The following is a 26747-nucleotide window of genomic DNA, read 5'->3' as shown; positions in this document are numbered from 1 at the left end:
TTTATTTTTTTAACCAGGAAAAATCAAAATCATTTATTTATTTTTTTCTTTTACAACTAAGGCTCCATGAAGTAAAACTAAAGAGGATGAGTTTTAGATCTCATCCCATTAAGAACTTTATTAAAATACCAAGAATTTACTTCATCTCAAAAGGGGCCCAAATAATGAACTCAAAGGAATCAAACCCATTTTCAGTACATATGAATTTCATGTGGAACATTCTCTATGAATACAGTAGCTGCTAAAACTTCAATTTGATAATCAGCAGACAACTCTGTCCCTACGCTTATATTTATTAAAAACTGACAAATAAACAAAACCTGTACAAAAAATACCCCAAATTCCTTATCAATTTGAAATAGCAATCTTGAGAGACATTATCATCTAGGACCCCCTTTTCCTCTGCCACGACCACGTCCTCTTCCTCTACCCCGGCCTCGGCCTCTTCCTGCAACAGCTTCTCTTTTCTTAGATTTCACTTTAGGTTCAACATCCACAAGTAGTGTATCTAGAGGTAAACTGTCAGGTAGAATAAAATACCGAATGTTACTGCCTCGAATACCCAATGTTTCCAACTGTACAGGCTCTCTGTTCTTCAGGGTCATTGTCACAGCTTTGAGGTGTGTATTCATGCTGACATCTACACCTGATTGTTCCATGGACTCGTGTTCCATTCTTCAATTCAGTGGTTACGGTTTCATGACTCAGTTTCATCAAAAATCTCACGAGCTTCATCCTAGCAGCGCAGTCCCCCTTCTAGTCCAACTGTCCACGGAATTCAGGCTCCAAAGACCCACGGACTAGGGGTAGGAATGGCCAGAAGAGCGTGTGGAGGCCTTAATGTGCTAGGATGTGTTGATGAGCTACTCCCATTTCTATGATTGATATGACCAAAAAGTGGATTCTGGTAGAATACCAATCATGATTGCAAATTGATAGATATGATTAGCAAGAGAAAAATACACTAATTCAATCTTCCAAAAATGTTCTCAAAATGTTTTTAATAGGAGTAGAGACAGGGAAGGAATAATTGGAGGAACCTTGAAAACAACAACAATGGGATTGAACAAATATAAAATGTTAAATATCCTGATCTCAACCAAGTGTAGGTCTCTACCCAATTCCCCATTTTGCCAGAGACTAGTTTTTACGAAAGAATCAAAGGGCTGCCAAGTTGCTCACAGAATCCTTACTAGACGAGTATAATTTCCTGAGAACTGCTTTGACTTTTTTGTCTCCTTTTTGTTGCTGTTGTTATCTCTATTTTTTCCACAGATCTGTGCATTTGGAGGAACAGCAGTAATCATAAATATTAGTCACAATTTCTAGGTACTCCCAGTCACTACTCTATATTCCAAGGGAAGGCTTACTGAATTGTTAACAGGATCACAGAGAAATTAGACTTGAATATTATTTAATAGAAACACATTAGCTTGTAAAGTACTTTTCATTCCCTATATTCAAACCCAATGAACACCAAAACCCACCCCCACTCACCCACCCAAGTCCCTGGTGTCTGTGTCACCTGTGCCTGAAATAAAGGACAAGCCTCTGTACGGCCCTCCTTCAGCACGGGACACACTACTTCTGTTACTGCCCAGCAACGGGGAGGAGAAAGGATTTTTTTTTTTTTTTGTAATGATGGGAATATCAGAATCTAAAATAAAATGGTATTATCATTTATAAAATGGATAATGACCTCAGGAAAGCTGTGAGCTGGATGGAGTCTAGGGGCCAGCTCTGAGCAGCTTCCAGGCAAAAAAGTTTAGTGCTCTGATTAAGAGAGTTGAAAAGGCAGGGCTGATGAACTGCTGAGAACTCTTGTCTACTATAGAGGGTTACCCTAATTCCCCATGAAGAGGGGCTCCACAGGCTTTCCCAGGGTCATTATCTTTTATAAATAATAATATCACTTTATTTTAGATTCTACCTGTTGGAGTTCAGATTCACACTCTTAAAGTTCTACCACCATAAGCTGACAATTATCTTCAGACTTAGGGACAGAATTAAAAGGCTTCCTGGTAACAAGTTCACTTCTTGGTGGAGGTATTGTAATGTTCATTAAGAAGGAAAAATTAAAAGGTAATAGTTGGTTGGAGGGGTAGTCAATGGTGACTCTTTGTAATCCACCGGCTTTTATGAAAACAAGGTCAAGTTACACTTCTTTCATGGGGAATCTCACCAACTATCTACCATGGCTCAACTTATTCTTTCTGAAGTTAACCATGTGTGCAGAACTTGTGGCGCCCCTCTTCATGTGGAATTAGAATGGCCTTCTGCAGTAGGGCAGAGTTCTCAGCAGCTTCATCAGCCCTGCCTTCTTAACTTTGCTAATCAGAGCACTGAACTTTTCCCTAGAGGCTGCTCAGAGCTGGCCCCTGGACTCAAGCTCAGGGCTTCAGTTTACCACTGGTACTGAAAATTTCCATCAACTTCGCCAACTCTTCTGTGCCACATAAATGCAAACTACTTTCAAATTGCTGACTTTTCCACTCCATATTACCTCTTCCTGTGCTAAGAGACACCAGCCCTTATTTCAAAAGCTAGTATCTGCCCTTTCCTCATTCTACATCAGCCCCACCCTGGAGGCCTGCTATACTTGTAGGATGACAACTGGGTCCTGTCTCCATTCCTCAGCCATCTTTCCAAAGATCGCTATTTATTACTGCGTACAGAGCAGTCTTCGTTAGAAAACCAGTGACAGCAAAGTTCACTTACTGACAAGCACTAACATAACTCCCTGACTAACCTGGCAACTCTACTACTTTTCTGACAATGCTTCTTCGATCTTGAGACTGACAGGAGTAACTTACAAATTCCTCTCATTCTATCATACCACATTCTGTTAGTCAATTACTTCCAATTAGAATCTCAGAATTCCAAATACCAAAGACTTAGAAATCCCATAGTTGTTCTCTCCTCCATCCCTAGTCTTTGTGTTCCATTAATAACTAAGCTGGAAACAACCTAGGACTTGGCATATTTCATCCTGCTACCTTTCTCATCCTACCCTGACCTACGCATACATCTGCTGTGGGAGACATGAGAGTTTGGGGGCCTAATCCTCTATGCCAGAGTTCACATTATAGGAAGGAAAAACCTGAGAAAGATCAGGCAGTAGGTGAAGTTTACTAACTCGCAGGGACTAAACCACCACCCCAAGAGAACACAAGGGTGGACCTATGGCTCCAGCAACATATGTAGCAGAGGATGGCCTTGTTGGAGCATCAATAGGAGGAGAGGCCCTTGATCCTGGAATGTCAGGGTGGGGAGGTGGGAGGGAGTGGGTGGGTGGGTGAGGGAGCACCCTCATAGAAGCAGGGTGGGGGTGTGGGGGTAGGGGGGTGGGATAGCAGGGTTTCTGGAGGGGAAACCAGGAAATGAGATAACATTTAAAATGTAAATAAAAATGCAAAAAAAAGAAAAGAGACTTTGAATTTTAAAGACTTTGAATTTAAGAGAGATTGGATATTTTAAGGAGATAGAAAATTTAATACGTAAGAATTTGTAAAGACTGTGGGACATTTAATGCTATTTAAATCTTGGGCATGATTAAGAAAGCAAGGGTAGAGACTTAATACTGATGTGTTTGTCAGATTAACAAGGGGTCAGTTAAACTGGCTGGTTTTGAGTGTCAACTTGACACAAGCTGGAATTATCACAGAGAAAAAAAGCCTCCCTTGAGGAAATGCCTCCATAAGATCCTGCTGTAAGTCATTTTCTCATTTAGTGATCAAGGGTGGGAGGGCCCATTGTGGTTGGTGCCATCCCTGGACAGGTGGTCCTGGGTTCTATAAAAACTCCAAATCTACATAAACTCGGTCCTTGTTTTGAAATAGAGCTTTTGAAAAGCTGTAGTTATTTCATGCAACCCTCTAACCAACAATACTTGAAGTATAAGCCCATCATTTCCCCTTAGGAACCTAGCAGCTTTGTAATTGTATAATAAGCTTAATGCCAATTATAACTTGTAAATAAAGGCAAATAAAGCCTTGTCCCTAGGAATCATGATTTCTGGAACAGAAGCAGTAAAATAGTACAAGATTATTAAAAGATCTGCAGCAACTAAGTCACAACAGGAGGCCACTGTAGGAATTGATGCAGGAAAAGTGTCTGGGAGCTAGATCTGACAGGCTATGTGGAAAACAGTGGAAATGAGATGGCAGCTGCTAGTCCAGGGAAGTGGTCCTGAAGAGCAGAGACAAACAAGCAACTAAGGATCTCGATCTCTCTCTCTCTCTCTCTCTCTCTCTCTCTCTCTCTCTCTCTCTCTCTCTCTCTCTCTCTCTCTCTCTCTCTGAGACAGGGTCTCTAGTTTCTGCAGCTCTGGCTGTCCTAGACTCACTATATACATCAGATGGAATGATGATAATGGAGTCCGAGTCTAGATATTTTAAGACTGACAAGACCTGAGATAGACCAAACCTCCCAAGAGAAGAGACAAATCAAGGGCTATGACTTAGCTCTAGACAACTGGAAAATGTGGTCATTAACTGAAATGGGGCTCATTCAGGTGATAAGCAGATCAAGAAGTGAAACCAAACCAGAGAGGGAAGATGACTGGGTGTCGAAAAATCACTAAAATTAATTATGTGAATATACAAATTGTCAAACAGCAGAAGAGATACATTTGATTACAAGTTTGAGGTGCCTATTAAATATTGATGAATAGGTGATCTGTTAAAAGTGCCTATCTCCCTAAAGCTGTAGCCTGTATCTGTTCCCCAACAGCGCTGCCTTGCTTGGCCTCAATGGGAGAGGACCCCAAGGGGCCCCCACCTTCTCAGAAGAGAAAGGGAAGGGGAAGTACTCTGTGAGGAGGAATGTAAATAAATATTTTTTAAAAAGTGCCTAATAGGTTTTTTAAAAAATAATAAAAATAAAAAGACAGGTTTTCAGAATGTAGCCCTAGCAGACCTCACTATGTAGCCAGGGTGGTCGCAGGCTCAGCAATGTTGTTTCTAAGACTACAGTTCTGAGATGGAGAACTGGCTATGGAGATAAGGTTGGAGTCAAGTTTCTGTGCTCTTCTTGCCTGCCTTCCTGTGTGCTGGGATTATAGACAAGCCACCACACCCACTCTGCAAAGCTGTGATCTGGAGATGAATGTCGGCAATGAAGCCCACAGTTGATATTTAAACTCAGAACTGATGAACTCACCTACAGAGAGTGAATACAGGAGAGCTGGGACATGCTGTAACAACATGAAGAGATGATCTAAGTAGAGTGCTCAGGAGAAGACAGAGGAAAGAGGGAGGGAGACCATGGGACGGTGGTTTATAATACAGAGATATGGCCAGTGGGATGAAATGCCTGTCTTCCCTCATAGGTAGCAATGAATATCCTAGTAAGAGCACCAGTGGAAGGGGAAGCCCTGGGTCCTGCTAAGACTGAACCCCCAGTGAACTAGACTGGTGGGGGGAGGGCGGCAATGGGGGGAGGGTTGGGAGGGGAACACCCATAAGGAAGGGGGGGGAGGGGGATGTTTGCCCGGATACCGGGAAAGGGAATAACACTCGAAATGTATATAAGAAATACTCAAATTAATAAAAAAAAAATGCCTGTCTTCTCAGATTGCCTTGACTGTGGGACTGTAGGGATGGAGATGTTTGGAAATGACACCTGGGTGGGTACAGTTTCAGGAGCATAGTAAAGAGAGTGGGCTCAGCAGACCACAAGAAGACACTACTTTTTTTTTCCTTTTGTTTTAAACTGGATATTTTTTAATTTACATTTCAAATGTTATCCCATTTCCCGGTTTCCAGTCCATAACCTCCCCATCCCATCCCTTCTCCCCCTTCTTCTATGAGGGTGCTCCCTCACCCAACCACCCTTCCTGCCTCCCTGCTTTGACATTCCCCTACACTGGGAGGTGGAGGTGGGGGTCCAGCCTTGGCAGGATCAAGGGCTTTACCTCCCATTGGTGCACAACAAGGTCATCCTCAGCTACATATGTAGCTGGAGCCATGGGTCTGTCCATGTGTACTCTATGAGTGGACACCAAATTTTCAAACATATTCTCTTCCTTTAACATGGATGTGTGTGTGTGTGTGTGTGTGTGTTTCCATGTTTACTTAACTTCTTTTAAGTAGCAACCACTTTCTGTTGGCATGGGCTATTTGTATTTTCAGTAACTCAGTTCTATGCCTGGGCAGGTCTGAAGATAAATAAAAATGTTTATAGTATATATTAGATATAGATATAGATATAGATATAGATATAGATATAGATATAATTAGTTGTAACTGTGGCTCCTCTATCTTTCATTACAGGAAAAAAAATCCAACTGAGTTTTTATGATATGGGTCCCTTTCCTAGTCTCTTGAGGCAGCAAAGGTACTGTTACCTAAAGACGCACACTGGCTAGTGAGAAAGCTCATTGAGTAAAGGCGTTTGCCACCAAGCCTGACACCCTAGATTGGATCTCTGGGACCTTTTCAGTAAAAGGAAAAAACTGACTCACAACACAAGGTGTCCCCTGATCTTCATATGTGTGCTGTGTCACACTCATATCCACACATACACAGGCAAACATACAATCAATAGATATTTTAAAAATCTGAAAGCTATGCTAATAGTTTAGTGCACAGATAAAGTCTCTGGACCAGTGGTTTCCAACCTGTGGGTTGAGAATCCCTAGGATGTTGCCAAAAACCATCAGAAAGCACAGATACTATGATTCATAACAGTAGCAAAATTACAATTATAAAGTAACAACAAAAATAATTGTATCATAACAGGTCACCACAGCACAAGGAAGTGCATTTAAAGGTCTCAGCATTGGTAAGGTTGAAGACCACTGCTCTAAGCCAATCTTAGAAGAAAAAGTTCAAACCTGTTTGTTGTTGAGTGACAGTCCTCAAGCTGAGGTTACCTTCACTAATCAAGCATAGTCAATCAGTTCAGGGCAGTATTTAACTCTCAGAGACAAACAAGCAACTAAGGATCTCTCTCTCTCTCTCTCTCTCTCTCTCTCTCTCTCTCTGTCTGAGACAGGGTCTCTAGTTTCTGCAGCTCTGGCTGTCCTAGACTCACTATATACATCAGGCTGGACTTAAACTCACAGCAATCATCTGCCTTTGCCTCCCAAGTGCTAGGATAAAAGGCATACCTGGCTTCTCATAGACACACACACAAAATCTAATCAAACTGGAATTCTTTTTATTACCAAACAAAAGACGGAATGACTGAATTTTCACCAAAAATGGTGCTTAGTGCCTTAGTTGGCTTCCCACTTCTATCTCATGATCCCAACCGTTTTTGACTTTTCCTTTCCTAAGGGTACCTTGACTAGTATCAATGCCAAGAAATTCCAAATTTACCCTCCTCCTTTAAAATCTTGTTAAAGTCTAGTGATTTTGTTCATCTCTAATAAATATCAATAGTAGTCTGGTCTAGACTCCACAGTCATCTCTGGCTTACCCTACCACACACCTTCCTAATTCACCTACTTCTAGGTTCATTTTACAGTCATTTTGAACACCAAGCCTAGACTTTGAAAGCACTGCTCAAAGCTTCCTAAGTTTCCAGTGTCCCCACAGTAACGAAGAACAGATTACAAACTACTTGGGAGGAATCATCAACCTGCTCCAACCTGCTGGTGCTCCCTTACACCCAGTCATTTTTTTCCTCTCTCACTGCAGGTTAAGAGGTACCAGTTCTTTCTGCCAATTCTCAGAAACTGCCCCAGCTTTTCTACCATTGTTTCTTTCTTACTCTTGACACTCCCTCTGATGGTCATGTGGTCGTCTGGATCAGTTTTTAGTCACTAAAAATCTTAATACTCAAGTCACTTTCTAACCAAGGGTAATTTCTAAACTAAACATAGAAGACTCCAGGAAGCAGAGAAGCAGCCTAGTAATGTAGCTAACATGAGACTAGGAGCCAAAGTCCATACAACAGAGGCCAATGCACGGTGCTGATCTGACTCCTGAGTTTTTAAGTAGCTTGTAGATTAATATCCTCTAATGTCTTCAGTTACATAGCCAGAGCAATTTGAGACAGGTTTGGACTATGATGGCAAAGTGCTGGTAGAAACTCTTAAACCAGTTTTTTGAAGTTTAAAATTATTCACAAGAGCAGCAGGAATTACAGATGGTAGAAATTACAGATGATAGGAATTATAGGAATTACAGGTAGAATTACAGATGGTAGGAAAAAAGAAAAGAATGTTTTAAAAAGATAAAAAAATTAATGAAACAAAAACAGAGTAAGGAGTACTGTCTGGTAATCCTGAATTATGTCATGTCTTTTTGCTTTAATTTGGCAGTAGAAACACAGCTGTTAATTTGTTATATACATTTCTACCTAGGTCATAGGAAATGCTCTATACAGCTGTGTGGCATGTAGGAGAGTTAAATGTAGGTTCTGTTATATACTTGTTTCTTTACTGTAAAAGCAGAACTCATGGTGTGTTTTACAGAGATCTTCTCAAACATTGCACATATACTTGCTCAAGTGGCTGGATGATGGTGCCAGCTCCAGAGCCTCTTTTCTTAATGACAAAGCAAAGGTTCACTGCAAATTGTTAAAAATGACCTAGCACTGACTTCCTTTGGCCGTACCATCAACTGCAAGTTCTACTGCACATCTTCTGTAATCTTCCCTGAGTGTGTAAGGAACAAGTGACAAGGCTGAACCTAGGGACTGTCCTTGGTGTGAGTCCCTGGAAACCATTTCAAGAATTCTATACTCCTCTTCAACTATTTTTTCTTGAACATGTTCCAACCCATCTCATAGGTTCTTTTCCTCTCTTCCCAGTCTGGGTGTCAATGTTCCTGGCTATCTTTTTAGGCAATCTGGCTACTACTTTTCTTCAAGAAGGAGCACTGAGAACTCACTGAGTATGTGGGTAAATGTTTTAAGTAGTACAGAATTGGGGCACTAAGTTATCTTTCCTTGATTAAAAAAAAAAGTCAAGCATGTGAAGATCAAGTGCTGATTGAAAATGGGTCTTAGATAAAAGCAGGTAACACTTAAATTAACCTAGTTACACTTCTGAAACCAAACAAACGGAACTTACAGCAAACCTCATGGTTTTACTTAATAAGCACATTTGACAACACTGGTACTGCTGTGGCAGCAAGTCTAAATCCTGAGGTGGCAGCTGGAGAAGAACATCTGGATTTACAAAGTAGATTGCTGAAAACTAATAGACATAATTAATAGTGAGCAAGAAGTAAGAAGCATGGGTTAATTTTCTATGTCTTAAACAACAGTGAATCAATTGCTGAAACATTTATCTGGAAGAAAGCCTGAGGCATTGCAGCCTGTCCTGGGACCTGTCAAAGTGAGGACTAAAGAAAACAATCAAGTGGCTCACACCTGGGGTCACTATGAAGGACAATAGTATAGGAGACTGATTTGAGACTAATGTCTTGATTACAAGAATATATAATTTTTAAAAAAACAGATGAGTTCTTCACTCAAATTTAGGTAGAAGTACACTTGTAAAAAAATTTCAAACTAACATTTTTCTAAATGACACTAATCAAAATAGTAATAATAAAATAATGATAGTTTCAAGCCAATAGAGGTAACACAAGATCAACTGAGCCCTACAAAAAGGCAGGGGGTACCTGATCTTCAGGGATGGAAAATGAACAGCTGTGCTCCCAAACTTGTTCGAGTTTTATGTTATAGTTGGGAAAGCATGATATTTGAGTTAACTACTTGTTGAAGTTTTTTTTTTTGTTTTTGTTTGTTTGTTTGTTTTCTTTTGTTTTGAGAGTCAGGGTTTCTCTGTGTAGCCCTGGCTGTCTTGGAACTAGCTCTATAGACCCGGCTGACCTTGCACTCAGAAGATCCACCTGCCCCTGCATCTCAAATGCTGGAATTAAAGGTGTGTGCCACCATTGCCTGGCTACTTTTGAAGATTTTTGGCAAACATTTTTATAAAAGGCAGAGAGTTATAAGTTTAAGACCTTCCTGAGCTACATAGACCAGTCCCAGTAACTCAATAAGGTTCTGTCACAAAACAAAAGGACAAACAACAAGAGGCAGATTAGCTGCTGGAATACAGCTTGGTGGCATAGCACCTGTCTAACACAGGAAGCCCTATATTAGATACCTAAAACTACCTCAAACTGTGTGCATGGCCTGCATTCCTAGTACTTGGTAGATGAAAGCAGGAGGATCAGAAGTTCAAGGCCATCCTCAGCCATATTGCATTTTCTAGGTCAGCTTGGAATACAGAAGATTCTTTTTCCAAAAGGGGTTTGGGCTCTAGTTCAGTGGCAGAAACAGTGCTTGCCAAACATATGTGAGGCCCCACATTCAATGTGCAGCCTCAGAATCTAAAAAAAGACCAAATTGATAGGCTCAGCAATAACAAAATCTAAAAACAGTATTTGGAAAATATTTTCTTATCTAGGTATATTATTAAAATGTCAAAAGAAAAAAAACATTATACAAGTAAGGAAGTCAGCTAAAAAGTATTTTAATTCTATACATAGTTTGACATTTAAGAGAAAATATAATATAGTAATATAAGATCTTCTCACACATGCTTAGCACATGTAGGCCACACAATCACAGACCATAAAGTTGTAATTTATGATATGATTTGTTTTTTTTCTTTGAATTCAAAGCCATCTATCTGTGTTTAGACAAAACTTTATATCCTGTATACCTGTATTAGAATATCTGACTATTTCTGTAAAACATGAAAATAACTTTTCAGTTATTTTATATATGAGCATTTTTAAAACTGGTTCCGTATTCCAGGTGTGTGAAAAGCAACATGCCCTTCACCTGTGCCTCTAGGCCCCTCATGCTCATTACAAAGTCTCCAAATCTATTCTCTGAAAATAGAAACCTCAAACAATGATGGTCAATCAAATTTTGTGATATGAAAACAATGAAGAATTGAGATCTTAAAAATAAACAAGATTTCAGATTCTGTTTTGAAAAGCCCTGGGAATTTATTTACTTGATTATTATCTACAGAATTATATAGTTAGACTAAACCATAGCTTATGCATTCCTAACTCTCCTTCTGTGAAGCCTTATGTCAAATGGACTATTTAAAAGAGTAAATGAAACAGACAAAATAATATGGACAAAATAACTCCTGATGCTCAATTTAGCAAATAAAGTTAAGATCTTTGGCCCTTAGAAAGTTATTAAAAATTCATCATCTCTTTATAAATCAAAGCTTCTTGGTAGTCATTTGTCAACCAAGTACCACACTCTATTAGTACAGACATGGTAAGAGAAATTTCATGCAAAAAATGAAAATCATCACAAGCCCAGAGGGAGGATAAGCATCCCAAAGCTTCCCCTTGTTATGTATGTATCCCAAGCCCACAGTCTCAAAAAGCAGTTACAATTTAAAGTCAGGAACCCTGTTTCCGAAGATGGGAAGTAAAAAGTACCAAATATGTATGTCTCCACTAGAGGATAAAAGGATTCAGGCAGATGCCCACTGCTATCAGCTGTTACTGTGTCAGCCCTGGTCTGGATGAACCAGGAGAGGCACTCAGCCATGCTCACCCTGCTTTATCGATTTTCCTACAACAAGCTTGTCATTTTCACCCTAAATAAGACTTGATTTCTAAGCCTCTTAACAAATTTTTCTACTAAAACAAAAACCAAAGCTTAAGTGACCCAACTAAGGACAGGAGCTGGTTAACTGAGAACAAGGCAGTGTCTAAAGAAAGGGCTGAGTCAGCGCATTCAACCCCACCCACCGGCAGCATGCCACATTTAGAAAAGTGGAGACACAGGATTGATCCAATACACTTATCTACATGCCAGAAGTGGAAAATGGGTGATGACTGTAACAGGGACTAAGGAGAGTTCAGAACAAAGCCATGGACTTCAGTATCTTGAATTAAAACAAGCAACATTAAAAAAAACATCTAAGCAGAGAGCTGACTAGAGAAACAAGATTTGATATTCTGTCTCTGTTAAGATACTGACATATATAAACAGTGAGTTGGGCACTCTAACCTTAATTCCAAGTATGAAAACACCTTACAGAAATGAAGGCCACACAAAGGTAAGAAAATAAACTCCCTTCCAGGGCCCCAGTAGACACCCTGTGCCTGTAACTTCAGTTATCTTGGGCACCACCTTCTCTTTTCTTCAAGTGGACTTTACCAATTCCCTGAACCAGTATGTGATGCAACATCCCTGTTTAACTGTACACTTTGTTGTTTCCCAAAGGGGCTGACAGACCCCCCCGACCCCTTACACTACCCTACACACATACACCCGGTTCCCAGAGATGATTTTCTACCCTGCTTTGTCTCAGCCTTTCTGTATCCCCAGGTCTGTTTGTTGTCTTTTAATTGGGGGTAGACTCCTCTTCTTCCTCTTCTTACATCCCCTGACCTTACTTCTTCCCACTGTCATTCCTTCCTATTCCCCTAGAGCCTAAAAACTTATCTCTCCACCTTGCAGGGCTGAGTTTCTATCAGCCTTGTTCCCCTTGCCTGCCTGCCTGGTTTTCCCCAGATAGGCCTCCCACTTCATCCTGGTGGCCTCTTTCTTGCTTGTGAACCTGTCTGGAGAGTAGCTACTAGCACATTCTTTATATCTTTGTGTCTTTATAAGTGGCTCTACACTGCTCTCTCCTAGCCATATTTGAGGTCTTCTCCCTGGGTCCTATACTTGCATTCCTCCCTGTTGCCTTCCCCTCAAACTCCCACAAAACTTGTCATTATTTTCCACCATATGCTTCTCTGTGCATAACACATGTCCAAACAATTCTTTGGGAGTCTCTGAGCATATGCTCTAGATCTTTCCTTTTCTGTCATGTGAACTCATACTTCCAAGATGTACACAACTGTTTGTGCTCTCCTCTGCGTGTATGCATGTTTGTGGGAACTTCTGGAAGCTCTGCTGGCCCAGGTTTCTGCCTCTCATGATGGCTCTGCCTAAGACTTTTTCTCTGTATGCATTTAAAGTGCCTGGCACTAGTGGGAGCTCAACAGATGTTAATTCTTTTCTCCACTTTTATCTAAGTATATGAGGTCTAAGTCAGGTGCCCCTTTGTTTTATGAGACAAATTGGAATATATTCTTTATTAGGCACTGAACTTGTTGGAAAATACTGTGCGCTGTAGCTGTTTTTCTCTGAACAAAATGCCCTTGGTTCTCCCATATGGTATAGCCTTTCCCTTAGACAACGTGTCCACTTTCGTCTCTCTATTCCACCCCGCCCCCACCATTACATGTCCATAATCGGCTTCTTTGTACCTCTATCTTGTTAAACTGTCATTATGGTGTCTTTTAGTGTGAAAGTTCCTGGGTTTGGACTCCAACTACAGGGTTTGTGCCTTGGAGCCTCTTCCTGTAGTTGAGACAGGCTCTCGGAGTATGGTAAGAGGGGGAGTCCGCAGGTTTCTCTCTCAGGGGCCTAGGAAAAGAGCAGAATCTTATCCAGTAAGCCGTTTGTCTCCGGCAACCTTCGGGCTCGCTCCTCGCCAACAGACAGCGAGTCAGCACCGGACACGGCGCGCCTTTCGGCTACGCCGAGCTTCTGAGAATTCCTTTCCCCAGAACCTGCCGTCTTGTTCCAGGCTCTAGTTGTTTTTGAGTCTTCTGGGTCTCTCCCCGAGATGCGGTGTCGGTTTGTGGCCACATGGTACGCTGCTAGTCTCCGGGAACCCAAGGCACAGAGTCCCTGAGAGTGCAAGGTGTGTCCCCCTCCCCCTCCTCTCAGTGCCAGTGTCCCGGCCTTCCCAGGTACGCCGTGTACACTCACGCCTACACTCGGAGTGCCAGTGTCTCCGAGTCCCTGAGAATACAAGTCGTGTCCTCACCCCCACGGAGAGCCTCTGCCCTTCTTTCAGCCCCTCCGCCATCCCTCGGCGTTTCCTAGAAAACTCGGACCGCTCAAGGATGCCGACCGTCGCTTCTTCACTGGTAGCTGCGCGCGCCCCCTCCGCACTTCTCTCTCCTCCACCCGGTCCCTTCTCGGGACCAAACAAGCTAGGAACCCCGCGGGCGCCGTCAGAAAGTCCCGCAGCGGCCGCGCAGCCCCTGCCAGGCGGACCCCGCCACCAGGGGCCGCCCGCCCGCATCCTCGATCCAGTGGCCCCGGACCACGGCCCGGAGACTCCGGCTGGCCTCCCTCCCCTAGGCGGGTGCCGCCGCAGCAGCCCGAGCCAGCGCCCCACTGGCGCGGCGCCAGGTGCCGGGCAGAAAGCTCAGTGGCCGCCGTTTCCCCGAGCGCTGCCCGGCCGGCCGCTCACCTTTTGGCTCTGGTAAGTCTCCAGCGCCCGGATCGCCGTCTCGGTGAGCTTCACATGTAGCACGGTGATGTTGTCCTGCCCCAGCCGCCCGCACGCCAGCCCGTAGCGCTGCTCCTCCCGCAGCCCCGCAGCACCCCCCGCCGCCATCTTAAACTCCCCGGGGTGCCACCGCGGACGCCGTTCGGGCTCCAGCCTCCACTGCGGCCGCGGCTGCTCCGGCTCCTGCAGCCGCCGCCACAGCTACGGCCATCCCGCTGCTGACGTACTGTCATATACTGCGCGCAGTAAGACCTTGGGTTTCCACGACTGCCGCCCGCCCCACCCTCGAGCCCGCACCCAGCCCTGGCCTCTCCTCATTGGTCTGAATCCGCACAGAGCCTCCCTCATTGGCTGCTCTTCCTCAAGGGGGCGGAGCCCAAAGTCGCTGGAGTTTTGCTCTCAGGACAGGACGTCCGACAGAGGAAAGGCTGACGTCGGGGTGACGCGCTGAGTTAATCTCATTTGACGTCACGTCTCGTCTTGGTTCTCCTGCGGCGATTGGCTGGACCTATTTGGGGATTCCACCCCCCCCAACTGTGTGTCAAGGTTACAAAAGCCTATGTCGGAGCCGCACCCATTGAGGGGTAATAGTGGACCGAACGCTGTAACGGTCAACCTGTTCTTGTGGTCCGTGGGGAAGATCCCCATTCGGTATGGGTGAAAGCAGGACAGGTGACCAAGTACCGATTTTGTTTCCCCGATAGCTGCACAAGTTAGACCTTGATAAGCCTCAGTGGGGCAGAGACAGTAGGCAGTCACTGGAGAGCTTTTCCTTAAAAGGAGGTTCGGTATTGGGGTGGAACAGAGGATTATTTGTTTATTTATTCATTTTTAATTCCAGACTTGAAGTTACCAAATCGGCTGTAGTCTTCAGTAGCTGTGTGAGATTGTATGGAACAACTTAAGCACAAAATTATACCAGAGGATTAAATGTGTTTTGAGTGGTGGGCATGATACAATAGAGTTGGACCTCAGAGTCTTTCAAAACCAACTCATACGTGTGTGATTTCATAGGAATGAAATGTGCACTGGAGCTCATATATGATCAGGATTATGCCTTTTATGGGGCATGGGAAAACCATACTGTTTGGGGTTTCTTCTTTCAGAAGTGTAGAAGAGTAGAACTGACCTAGGTGAAAAGAGACACTGATACCACCCATTTTCTGTGTTTTGTTTGAGGTCTGTGCGTTTCATTTGACAGGGCTGTAAGAAAACCTGACTAGGTTTTAGGCTAGGAGGTCTTACCGAGGTTAAATGGAGGAGGTAGAGGCCAAAGTGTGAGGAGATTTGGCTAACTTTCCAGTCCAGTTTACGCTGTGTCTGTGCATGGCTAGAGGAGGGTGTCTACAGCAGTCCACTTTAAGCCGTGTGTGGATAGACTAGATAGGTTTCCCCTGAGAAGGTCAATTAATTGGATGATCAGAAACACAAGACAAAAGCAAACAATTGCCAAGTTGAGGCTGGGAGACTGACTGTGGAAGGTTCTAGGCCAGGCCAGTCTGGGATACAAATCGAGCCCTGTCTCAGAAAACAACAGCAACAAAATAGAAACAACAACAGCAGCAGCAGCAGCAACAACAACAACAACAAAAGCTGTGAAAGATTTAAAAGCAGGGATATGGGCTGGAGAGATGGCTCAGCGGTTAAGAGCACCCAACTACTCTTCCAGAGGTCCTGAGTTCAATTCCCAGCAACCACATGGTGGCTCACACCTCTTCTGGTGTGTCTGAAGACAGCCTCAGTGTACTTATATATAATAAATGAATAAATCTAAAAGAAAAAAAAAAGACTGAGTTCCATTAAAAAAAAAAAAAAGCGGGGATATGCACTCTGTAAAGATGACCGCTTTTTGTTTTAAACATCAAGATGTTCAGTATTGTAAAACCCTACCACGTTCTTTTTGGAATTCTTTTCTAGGTATTTACACAGTATTTTTGTAGCCTTTAAATACAGTTTGGGCTATGATAGTCTCTATTCTCTATCCACCCCACACCTTAGTAAATCCCCCTTTTTCCAGACTCCTCAGCATTCTATGAATGCTTGCTATGAAAGTCTCAAAAGGAATTCTTTCTGTAGTATAGTAATCTCTACCATTTAATCTAATAAAAGCCTGAATATCAAGTCTAGTTTCATTGGATCACTTTGTAAACTGCCCTAATTTCAGCCCGATAGTATTGGCTTTGTTAATCCATGGTTTACACCTGTTACTTTGGTGTTCATATAGTGTTAGTTAACTTAAATTCATTGAACAAGGAAATTAAGGCAATAATAAGGGATGAATTAAGAAATGTACTTTTTTTTTCTTTTTTTTTTTTTTTTTCGGAGCTGGGGACCGAACCCAGGGCCTTGCGCTTCCTAGGCAAGCGCTCTACCGCTGAGCTAAATCCCCAACCCCAAGAAATGTACTTTTACAGGGGAAAAAAGCTTCATGTTATAAAAATACCTGACTCAAATATCTAAGTGATAGTCTGGAAAGGACTTTTGTGTGAATCTTTCTTTGTACTTTTATTTACTTTTATAGGGAAGAACTTAGCACATAGCTAATGCCTTAGTTATTTGGGGGCAGAGTGAAAATGGAAATGGGGGAGGTTTGCCTAGAACAAGTTAAGCCTGTATCCTACTGCTGTTTCGGTGAGGGTGGGTAAATCCCCACCCACAGGACATCCAAACTTAGTCTCCTCTTACTAAGAATTCTGATGACATCCAAAGACTGGGGGAGTTTTCAAATGTCTAATTTCTGCCCGCCTTTCTAGTAGCTGATTATTATCTTCATTTTAGGTAAAATTTTTCTCACACCTGATTTTATTGGGAATAAAATCGTTATTAATAGGTAATATGACGGTATAGCAAACTAAGGTTTAGTTGCATTATTTTTCCCTTTTGAACTCTCCAACTGGGGATGGAAACAATCTTCCTGTACAATGTAACATGCCAATGTAGCACTGTCCAACAGATATTTTGATTGCTTATGCCACTACAAATCAGATGGTCAAGTTGTGCTGCCCATAAGAATAGTTTGAAGGAGACTGATAAAAGTCACCCTTTTGGAGGGTTACCACTGTATACATGTTTTCTGTATCTTTGTTCAGGTTCAGCTTAAATGATTAATCAATGAATGCCAGATAAGTGTAATGTATTGTGGAAAACTTTAAATATTAAGCTTTATGGTTTCCAGGGGAGTTTTCTGTATAAATGTGAATGAACTAACACATAGCAAAGCAATTAGAAAATTACTAGATACTAATTTGGATATGTTTGTGATGAGCTTAAAAAATGCAAAGAACAATGTCCTGAAGTTTTTGTGGAGGTGTTAAAAATTTTAAGGTCTCTTGAAGGCCAAGTAAATTCTTGATAAGTTGACTGGTACAGATGAAGAGATGTCAATAAAAATTATTGTAATAATCACTCTAAACAAACCCACTCATTTTATGAGAGGAATCTGAGACCTTGTTAATTTAAAAGCAACCTGCCTAACTTATTATGTGGGTCTAAGTCAGCTTTTTAACCTAGCACCTATATACACTGAATAGATATTGTTTTATTTCACAATTACAAAAAGAAGTAGTATGAGGAAGGACCTACTGTGGCTCTGATGTATACATGTGGAATTCAAAGAGATGCTGCTTGACCATTAAGAAATTTTGTGGCCTTTGGATGTATGGTCACCCCTCATCTCTAGTTGCTGCATATTTAGCAACCATTTCAGATGTCCCTGATATCTTCAGGAACCATTTGATACCCAAATAAGTGAAACAGAACAAAATGTCATAGGGATGGTAGTACTAGATTATCATGAGTTGGAGGTGTTTAAAAACCTGATAATTTCTTGGTTCAGGAGATTATTTTAGGTGAGCTTGTCCAGTGTTGACAGATTTAATATGTAACCTTTGATTTTAATTAGCATCTAACCAAACATTTCAATGTATACAAACATTTTAATGTATATTTTCTGCCCAATAAAGATAGTAATAAGCCTGCTTATCCTAACAGTTGAGAGGATGAGGCAGGAGAAGTTCCAGACCAGGTTAGTCAAGAGTAGGCATTGTTTAATAATTTCTTGTTAGGAAGTGTTACAGATGGAGTGCTATATAGATTAAAATAACAACCAGAGACCCTAAGCTGAAGTGGGTTTCAGCAAACATCTTGTATTTCTGTAGATTGTATGTTCATCTAGGGAAGGGTTAAGAGTGGCACTTATATGGATGTTGGGAAGGGAGGTTGAGTCTTTCTGTAGCCATGTATACAAAGAACACCCAAGTCTAATGGTTTTCTGGAGAAGACTGCCCATCATGGCAGTCGTTCAGGTACCAGTTCCATGTTCCCTCTTATATACTAGGATGCTGGGATTAGTTAGTGCATATCCTGGCACAGGCTGCCTCTGCTTCTTCCCATAAGCTAACCTCCCCTGAACACCTTTCTCTATATTAGTATCCGAGGCTCTTTGCTCACTTTAGGACAGTCTGGCTCTTTTGTAAGTGTTTGATCTAGGTAGAGGTAAAGAAAGTTTGGCTAGCCTCTTGGTACCTATCAATCTACCCAGCAGTCCTGCTTCATCATCTGTTTTATTCCTTCCTTCACAGTTGGGGCTGAGTGTGATAGGGCAATAGAACAGGACAGATGGATAGTGTAGATGTATTTTTATTCTTTTTAGATTACTTGAACTCAACAGATTCTCTTTACTTCTCTAAAAGTCTAACTTTAAATCTCTAATTCAATTCTCTAATACTTCATTTTCACTAACACCGTGGAAGCTGTTTGTTGCTATAAAAGTGGTGTGAGACCTGGGAAATGGAGTCAATAATTAAGGCTGGCTAAAGTCTTATGAAATAGCCAACTTTATTCAGAGCACCAGACAATTTATACTCTGAGAGTTAAAAAGAGACACATGAGTAAAGTGTACATTCATAATGGCCAGCTACATGGGACAGGTAAACAAGCACATGGCAGAAACATGTTTTTTTTTCCACACAAGCACATAACAATAGCAAGCTATAATAAATAATCTGATGTAAACTCATTCCTATCCACTACACCTGGGAGGGGCAAGAAAGCATAATCCAAGAGCAATTCTGTGTTTTTGATGAAACTGATGTCACAAGACTCTTGTCTTGCTTCTTGGAGTTTTTCTCACAAGTACTCAGAAATCTCATCCAACATAAGCTTCTTTTTTCTCTAATTTTGTTTGTTGGTTTCTTTCTTTCTCTCTCTCTCTCTCTCTTCCTTCCTTCCTTCCCTCCTTCCTTCCTTTTGCCTTTTCTCATTAGTAGACCTAACTAGAAGAGGTTGTGTGCCCTTTGGAAAGAAAAGTCATATTTTACTCTCATGCATACCCTAAACACCAAGACAAACAAGCAGAAAATGCAAAGCAAAGCAAGGCAAACAGCTCTCCTTTCTTGGTGTAGGTGCAGAGAGTGGTCCATAACGCAGTGACTAACAACCTCGTTCTCATGTGTGATAATTGCCTTTGACTTTTCAGCATAGTGCAAAACCCCAAAAGAAAAAAAAAAAGATCCTAAGAAGAGTGCCAGAAAGAATCTCACATGTTTCCAAACAAATTCAAGAATTAAGTAGAAGAGAAATATGCTGCTTGTCTATTTAGCTTTTCATTTCTAACCTGCTAATAGTGAACAATACCACCATAAAGAAATAGGGTCTCACTGTAGAGTTCAGACTGGCTTCAAACCATATCTCCAATCTCACGAGTGCTGAGACTGCAGTCCTATCCCACCATACCAGGCTTACTAGCTTATTCTTGATAAGGCTTTATAGTTTAAAAGCAGTTATGTTATATTATCTCTGGATTTCTTTTCCCTAGAATTTTGTAAGGTAGCAACTATTGTTGTAGACTCTAGTGCTTGAGATCAGCAAGGCTCAGAGAAGTTGTATATGGTCCAGATTATGAGTACTTGAGCCAGGCCAGATCTCAGACTTTGTTTTCCAAATCTAGCAGTCTACTTTTGGACATGACTTTGAGGTTTGAAGAGTTAAACTGAACATGCCATGTTGAACCATTGTGGGTACATTGGAAACTATTTTTGTTGATGCTTTTGAAAGAGCACTGAATTATTTGAACCATCCCATTTCATGCCAACACTTAACATCCTTCTAAATATAAAAAAATTCCATTCAGCTTTGGTGACCTTAGTGAGAGTTATGGAAAGTATAATTTGTGTTGCATTGCAATCTTTTGTGTAACAAATATGCAGTGTCTTCATGCACATTTGAAAAACTCATATGATAATTCAAAATGATTAGATTTTATGGTTGTCATATCTTGCTTATGTTGCATGTTATTCATTGCCATGATTTATTTGACAATGTGTCTTTGGTCAAAAGTGCCCCAATAATATCACTTGTTCCCATGGGAAAATGCTAGTTACTTTATGACCAGAAGCACAGAAAGATCAGTGGCTGCCTACTACTTACTTCTAGTACTTACTATAGCAGAAAGTATACAATAAATATACTTATAAACTTGGGATATCATTTTAATTCAACTTAGAGGGCTAGAATCACAGTTATGATCTGTCACTTTTATTTTCAATCAATTATTCAATACTGATTCAAGTAGCTGGTCCTTGGCATTTTATAGTATACTATTTAGAGACCTTTTGCTAATGCTTGGAATTTGGGAAATTAAGCAACATGATATTTTTAGGTTAGAATATTTACAGAGCTAGAACTAGGCAGTGGAGTCTAACAGGAAATAAGATATAAAAATGAGGCATGTTCTGTAAGAAGCATTATATAGACTTCAATTGGTGACACTGGTTCTACATTGCTGGTAAACATTTGGTTTGGTACATAAGCTTGTATTTGGAGCTAAAATGTCCTCCCACAGACTTTCAGATTCAATGGTGTTCCTAGCTGTTGATACTGTTTTGGAAAGTGGTAGGACCTTTGGGACATAAGGCCTAGCCAGCAGACATAGATACTGGGATGACACTTGAGGATGAGGGTGATATATTGGTTTCCAGTTTGCTTCCTGATCTTCTGAAAGGTGGGTCTCAGCTCCTTCAAAATATATTTTAGTACAAACAGAGTCAACCTGGCCACCATGACTCCTCACTGCAAGGACTAGTTGATATTCTGCAAACTGTTCACTAAAACAAAACTTTACTTACTTGAGATGCTTCTATCAGCTGACTGTCACAGTAGTGAGAAAAAGAACCCAGGAGGTTTTTGTTTTGATTTTTTAATTAATTAATTAATTAATTAAAAAATCTTTAATCCCTTTTTACAGTCCAGACTTCATCCCCCTCCTGGTCTGCCCCATCCCCTACTACTCCGCATCCCATACCTCCTCCCTGCCTCTCCAAGATGTCCCCACCCCTACCCGAGTAGGCCTCCCCACTCCCTTCAAGTCTCTAGAAGGTTAGGTGCATCTTCTCTCATTGAGGCCATACCAAGCAGTCCTCTGTTGTATATGTGTTAGGCATTTCATAGCAGCTGGTGTATGCTGCCTGATTAATGGCTTAGTGTCTGAGAGATTCCAGGGAGTAGTCCAGGTTAGTTGAGACTGCTGGTCTTCCCATGGGGTCACCTTCCTCCTCAGCTTCTTCCAGTTTTTCCCAATTCAACCACAGGGGTCCTGGCTTCTGTCCATTATCTGCATTTGACTCAGTTGCATGTTGAGCCTCTCAGAGGGTAGCCATGCAAGGGTCCTGTCTGCAAGTATGTCAGCATCAATAACAGTGTCAGGACCCTGGGTCTCCCCTTGAGTTGTATCCCAATTTGGACCTGTCACTGGACCTCCTTTTTCTCATGTTCTTCTCCATATTTTGTCCCTGCAATTCCTTCAGACAGAAACAATTCTGGAACTCAGGAGTTTGTATCAGTGATATAGTACTACAACATTTTAAGTGGGAAGATGTTGGAAGCTAGTGGGAGATGTTTGAGGAAAGGATAGTGGTACTTAACTGGCATAGGAGACACATAAAGGTGCTTGCAAGGGACTACGAAGAGTCTTTCCTGTGACTTAAGAAGCACAGACAGGCAATGGTGGTATGCAGCATCTTTAATCCCCTCATTCAGAAGAGGCAGGGTGGAGGAGAATAGGGGGAGGGGGGGGGACTATGAATTCAAGACCAGCCTGGGCTACAAAGTGAGTTCTAGGACAGGCAGAGACACACACAAAAACCCTGTCTTGGTGGTGGTTGGGGGAGTTGCACAGACTTGTGAGCAACTGGGAACCATTGGAGGCTATTGACTGGAACTGCGGTGCTCTAATCCAAGTTGGAATTATTCAGGAGATAGAAGAACGAGTAATGGGTGAGAATGGGAGATATTGGGCAAAGAAGCTAAGTTAGGAAGGAAACAAAATAAATCCCATAGTCAGGTACTGATGATAAACTCCATAGTTAAGTACTGATGATGGAAACAGAGAGGTAAAAAAGAGACTATGAGAGGCTCTAAGGGCACTGGAATGGCTGGTTTGCCAAGGTTGTTTAAGCATAAGAGATGAATATATACTAGAAATTTCTACCTTTATGTTTGGTTTTCTAGGAGATGATAGGAAAACTAATAAGCAAATCAGGAAAGAGCCTATATTAGAGGTATTGTTGGACTCAATGCCTGGCAGACATTTAAAAATGTGGGTCCTGGGCCCTTTGTGGTAATAATAGTTATGGAATTGAACAAATTTGCTGAGGGGGATGGTGAGGAAAGAAGACTGGGAAGGAAAGAACTGAAGACTCTTCTCAAACCCACTGGAAGGTATATACCCCTCTCTTCTATTTAGAATTATGGCAGTGTGGACTACTCATACTGGCACTGATATTTGTTGCTGTGTGTGTGTGTGTGTGTGTGTGTGTGTGTGTGTGTGTGTGTGATCCTATGTGTAGTTCTAAAATCTTCCTTGATTGACGTTATTTCAGTCACTTGCATACAGACATGTTATAGTTTTGAAGTGGAAGAAAAATGAGTTGGATTCATGACTATTATTTAGGCATTATTTGGTTGTTGTGGCTTTGTAGCCCTCATAGGACTTAGGGGTAGGCAACAGTTGGGGAACTTGATGGCTCTTTGATCTGGAAAGTACTGAGGACAAAACAGGATACTAGAAAGTAAGCAGAGACCAATGCCCAGAGGTAGTTTTATGTTGGAAGTTTGAAACAAGATTCTCTAGTGAGAAGAGATAAACAATTTGAGACTCAACTATGTGGAAATAGTATTTATTAAAAGCTCATTTCTGTCAATAATCATATACTTATTGAATAATGTTTGCTGCATATACACCAAATACTATCTGTCCTAACTGGACATTAAACTGGGAAAAGAAAGAAACCCATTTAGCTTCAGGGACTAGTATCGATGCGCAATACTAAAAGCAATGCCACTTTCAAACTGTTTTAGCAAATTAATCTCAATAATGACTAATTAGCAGAAGTACTTCTAAGTCTTTGTGATCTGACCCCAGAGGCATGGAAATTGACTGAGAATAAGGGGAACATCTGTTTCTGATTCTGTTCCTCTAATTCTTGCCTACTAAACAAGTGACTTCCATAGTGTAAGAAAATGATTTTAGGTGATTCCAAAGCTCATGTTATCTGAACTGCAAAGCTTCTCCTTAATATCTCACACCTGAACTAGTGTAAAAATACAAAAATGTAAGGCTCACTTTTTTATTTCCCTGCAAATTTCCCTGCAAAGGAATTTTTTTTCTTTTTTCTTTTTTTTCGGAGCTGGGTACCAAACCCAGGGCCTTGTGCTTGCTAGGCAAGCGCTCTACCACTGAGCTAAATCCCCAACCCCCCTGCAAAGGAGTCTTAAGTTCTACTAGGGATACACATAATTCTTAAAAACAACAGTCTAGAATGTTGATGATTTAACATGACTGTGACTGAGGTGAGACTGAAGTCAGTGGATAATATTAAGCTTCAGTCATGTAGATAGTCAGGCAGGATGATTTTACTTAGTTAAAAAATGTGCCTTACATAAAGAAAACTGAGTTAAGTAGATTTGGACTTGCCAAGTATCTTGCCTCACTTTTAGGTTCTTTTTCTTTAAAAAGTTCTCACTCATAGTTTTAAAAATTAACATGTTTTATAATTAGAGTGAGTGCACTCTGATTATAGAAGCCTGAAAAGACTTGCTTATTGAATGTTTGACAAAAAGTAGGACATTTGCCTTACCCATATCAAATATGAAGGGATTTGGGGGGAGTTTTGAATCTTAAATATCCTAAAAGTTTATTATAAAACTTTCAAATTCATTTTTAATTTTTATACAGTAAAATTTCTTCTTTGGGGGTGTATAACTTGCTATAATTGATTAATAATGTTAAATGTTTCTTTTTATGCCACTGCCTTAGGTGGGGTGTCTATTGCTGCAATGAACCAGGGTTTATTTGTCTTACACAGACTGAATAACAGTCCACTAAGGGAAGCTAAGTCAGGAATTCAAACTGGTCAGGAACCTGGAGGCAAGAGCTGATGCAGAGGCCATGGAGGAGTGCTGTTTAATATCTCAGTCTTCATGATTTGCTCAGCTTGCTTTCTTATAGCAACTAGGACCACCAGGCCATAGATAATACCATCCACCATAGGTTGGATCCTCCCACATTAATCACTAATTATGAAAATGCCCTATAAGCCTACCTACACCCTGATCTCATGCCAGCATTTTCTCAATGGAGGCTTCTTCCTCTGAGATGACTCCAGCTTGTGCCAAGTTGACATAAAATTAGCCCACAGAGTTACCAAAGAATTTCCTTGAAAATGTACTATCCATTTGGGTTCAGACCATTACCATGCCCACCCTCAATCTCTAGCAACCTCTGATCCAGTCTCTGCTCTTATACTATTGCCTTCTCTAGAATCCCATCTGAACTGAAGCCAACAGGCTGGCTTCTTCACTAAGCACAACGTACTTCTCCGGCACCATATCTGCCATGCTTCCCACCATGATGATAATGGACTGAACCTCTGAAACTGTAAGCTAGTCCCAATTAAATGTTTTCCTTATTAATAGTTGCCTTGGTCATGGAGTCTCTTCATAGCAATAGAACCCTAAGACAATCCCCCCATAAAATTATTTCTTTGCTATTTCAAAACTGTAATTTTGCTAGTTATAAATCATAATGTAAATATCTGCAATGTAAAATGTTTGCTATTCGACCCCAAAGGGGTTGCGACTCAAAGGTTGAAAACTACTATCTTAGAGGATAATGAAATAATTTTGACTTAAATTTGGGTTGATACTTGGCCCAAACAGCTCCTGTAGATAGTAAACCATATATCCTAGCTTGATGTGGAGATAGTTTGTAACCTAAACTAAGAGTGTACCTTTGCCAGTATCTTTGGAGTGGGTGTGAGGATGCTGGGTAGTTTTATGTCAGCTTGATATAAGTTAGAGTTTCTGAAAGGAGTGAACCTGAATTGAAAAAAATGCCTTCATAAGACCTGGCTGTAGGGCATTTTCTTAATTAGTGATTGATCTAGCACACTGTGGCTGGTGCTATCATTGGACTGGTAATCCTGGGTTCTATAAGGAAGCAGGCTAAGCAAGCCATGAAGAGTGGGTCAATAAGCATCATCCTCCATGACCTCTGCATCAGCTCCTCCATCTAGGTTTGAGTTCTTGTCTTGACTTCCTACAGTGATGACCAGTGGCATGGAATAAGTGTAAGTCAAATAAACCTTTTCCTACCAAAGTTGTTTTGGTCATAGTGTTTCTGTTTCATCACATCAATACTAAGTGATCTGTCCTACCCAAGACAGATGGTTCTATTTGTTTATTTTGAGACAGTCTTCCCATGCAGGCCAGGTATGGCTCAACCATTTCTCCTGCCTCAGCTTCCTTAATGATGCTCTTGCTGGTCAGTACCATACAGCCAAGATAAGGCTCTCAAATGATTAAATCTCAGCCAGTTACATTTACATTTCAGCCAATCACAGACTGCAAAACGTAACTGCCTTTAATCAATCAGGTTGTTCCTGTTTCTCCTCTTCCTCCACCTTCTTCTATTTTTTTCCTTAGAAACACTAGTAATTTTAAAAAACACCCTCAGTAACCTGGCATCCCACAGGTTTTTAACAGTAAAGACTGTCACTTGTGCAAATTAGAATATGATACCAGCTACATGGGGACAACCTTGCCAATAAGCAAGAATAAGGTCATGTCTTTACACATATTATTACTTTGGCTATGAATGTCACCTGCACCTGTGGTGATTGCGGCTGAACCACCTTTGGAATAGTGTGAGTTTCTACAGCTTCTTTTCTTGGTCAAATATACTATGTTGGATTGAACTGGTTTCAGTTTTTCTTTTAAGAATAGTAATGTCTCAATTGTGGCCTTAATTTGCATTTCCCCAGTGACTAATGCTACAAAGCTGGTTTCATGTGCTGATACACATGGTAATGTGGATCTTGTTTGTCAAAGTTTTCACATCTTTTGTCCTTTTGAAAAATTGGGAATTGGATTACTTTCATTTAGTTAAGCTTTGTTTTACACACACACACACACACACACACACACACACACACACACACACACTCTACAAGAA

The 26747-nt window shown here is 41.2% G+C and overlaps 1 protein-coding gene and 2 pseudogenes across 3 annotated transcripts in view; all 3 read right to left on the bottom strand.

Annotated features, from left to right (window-relative positions):
• Positions 1 to 25883, bottom strand: part of Ell2 (elongation factor for RNA polymerase II 2) — an 80209-nt gene extending 54326 nt beyond the window's left edge. Inside the window, exon 1 of one of the 3 annotated variants that reach the window (XR_010063598.1) lies at positions 14201 to 25883. Coding sequence is in view for 1 of the 3 variants with exons in the window: in NM_001427210.1 (NP_001414139.1) it covers positions 14201 to 14347 (147 nt within the window). In the remaining 2 variants the exon portion in view is untranslated. The remainder of the gene's footprint in view (positions 1 to 14200) is intronic. The other 2 variants (NM_001427210.1, XM_008760604.3) reach the window with 2 other exon arrangements.
• LOC134485564 (small nuclear ribonucleoprotein Sm D1-like) lies at positions 37 to 14194 on the bottom strand (annotated as a pseudogene).
• Positions 25884 to 26282: 399 nt separating the features above from the next.
• Positions 26283 to 26371, bottom strand: LOC120101242 (small nucleolar RNA SNORA24; annotated as a pseudogene).
• Between the last annotated feature and the right edge of the window lie 376 nt (positions 26372 to 26747).

This window comes from Rattus norvegicus, chromosome 2 (assembly GCF_036323735.1).
Source record: "Rattus norvegicus strain BN/NHsdMcwi chromosome 2, GRCr8, whole genome shotgun sequence".
NCBI classification, from domain to species: Eukaryota; Metazoa; Chordata; class Mammalia; order Rodentia; family Muridae; genus Rattus; species Rattus norvegicus.
The sequence above is the reverse complement of the archived record's forward strand: the minus strand, read 5'-3'. Positions and strand labels throughout refer to the sequence as shown.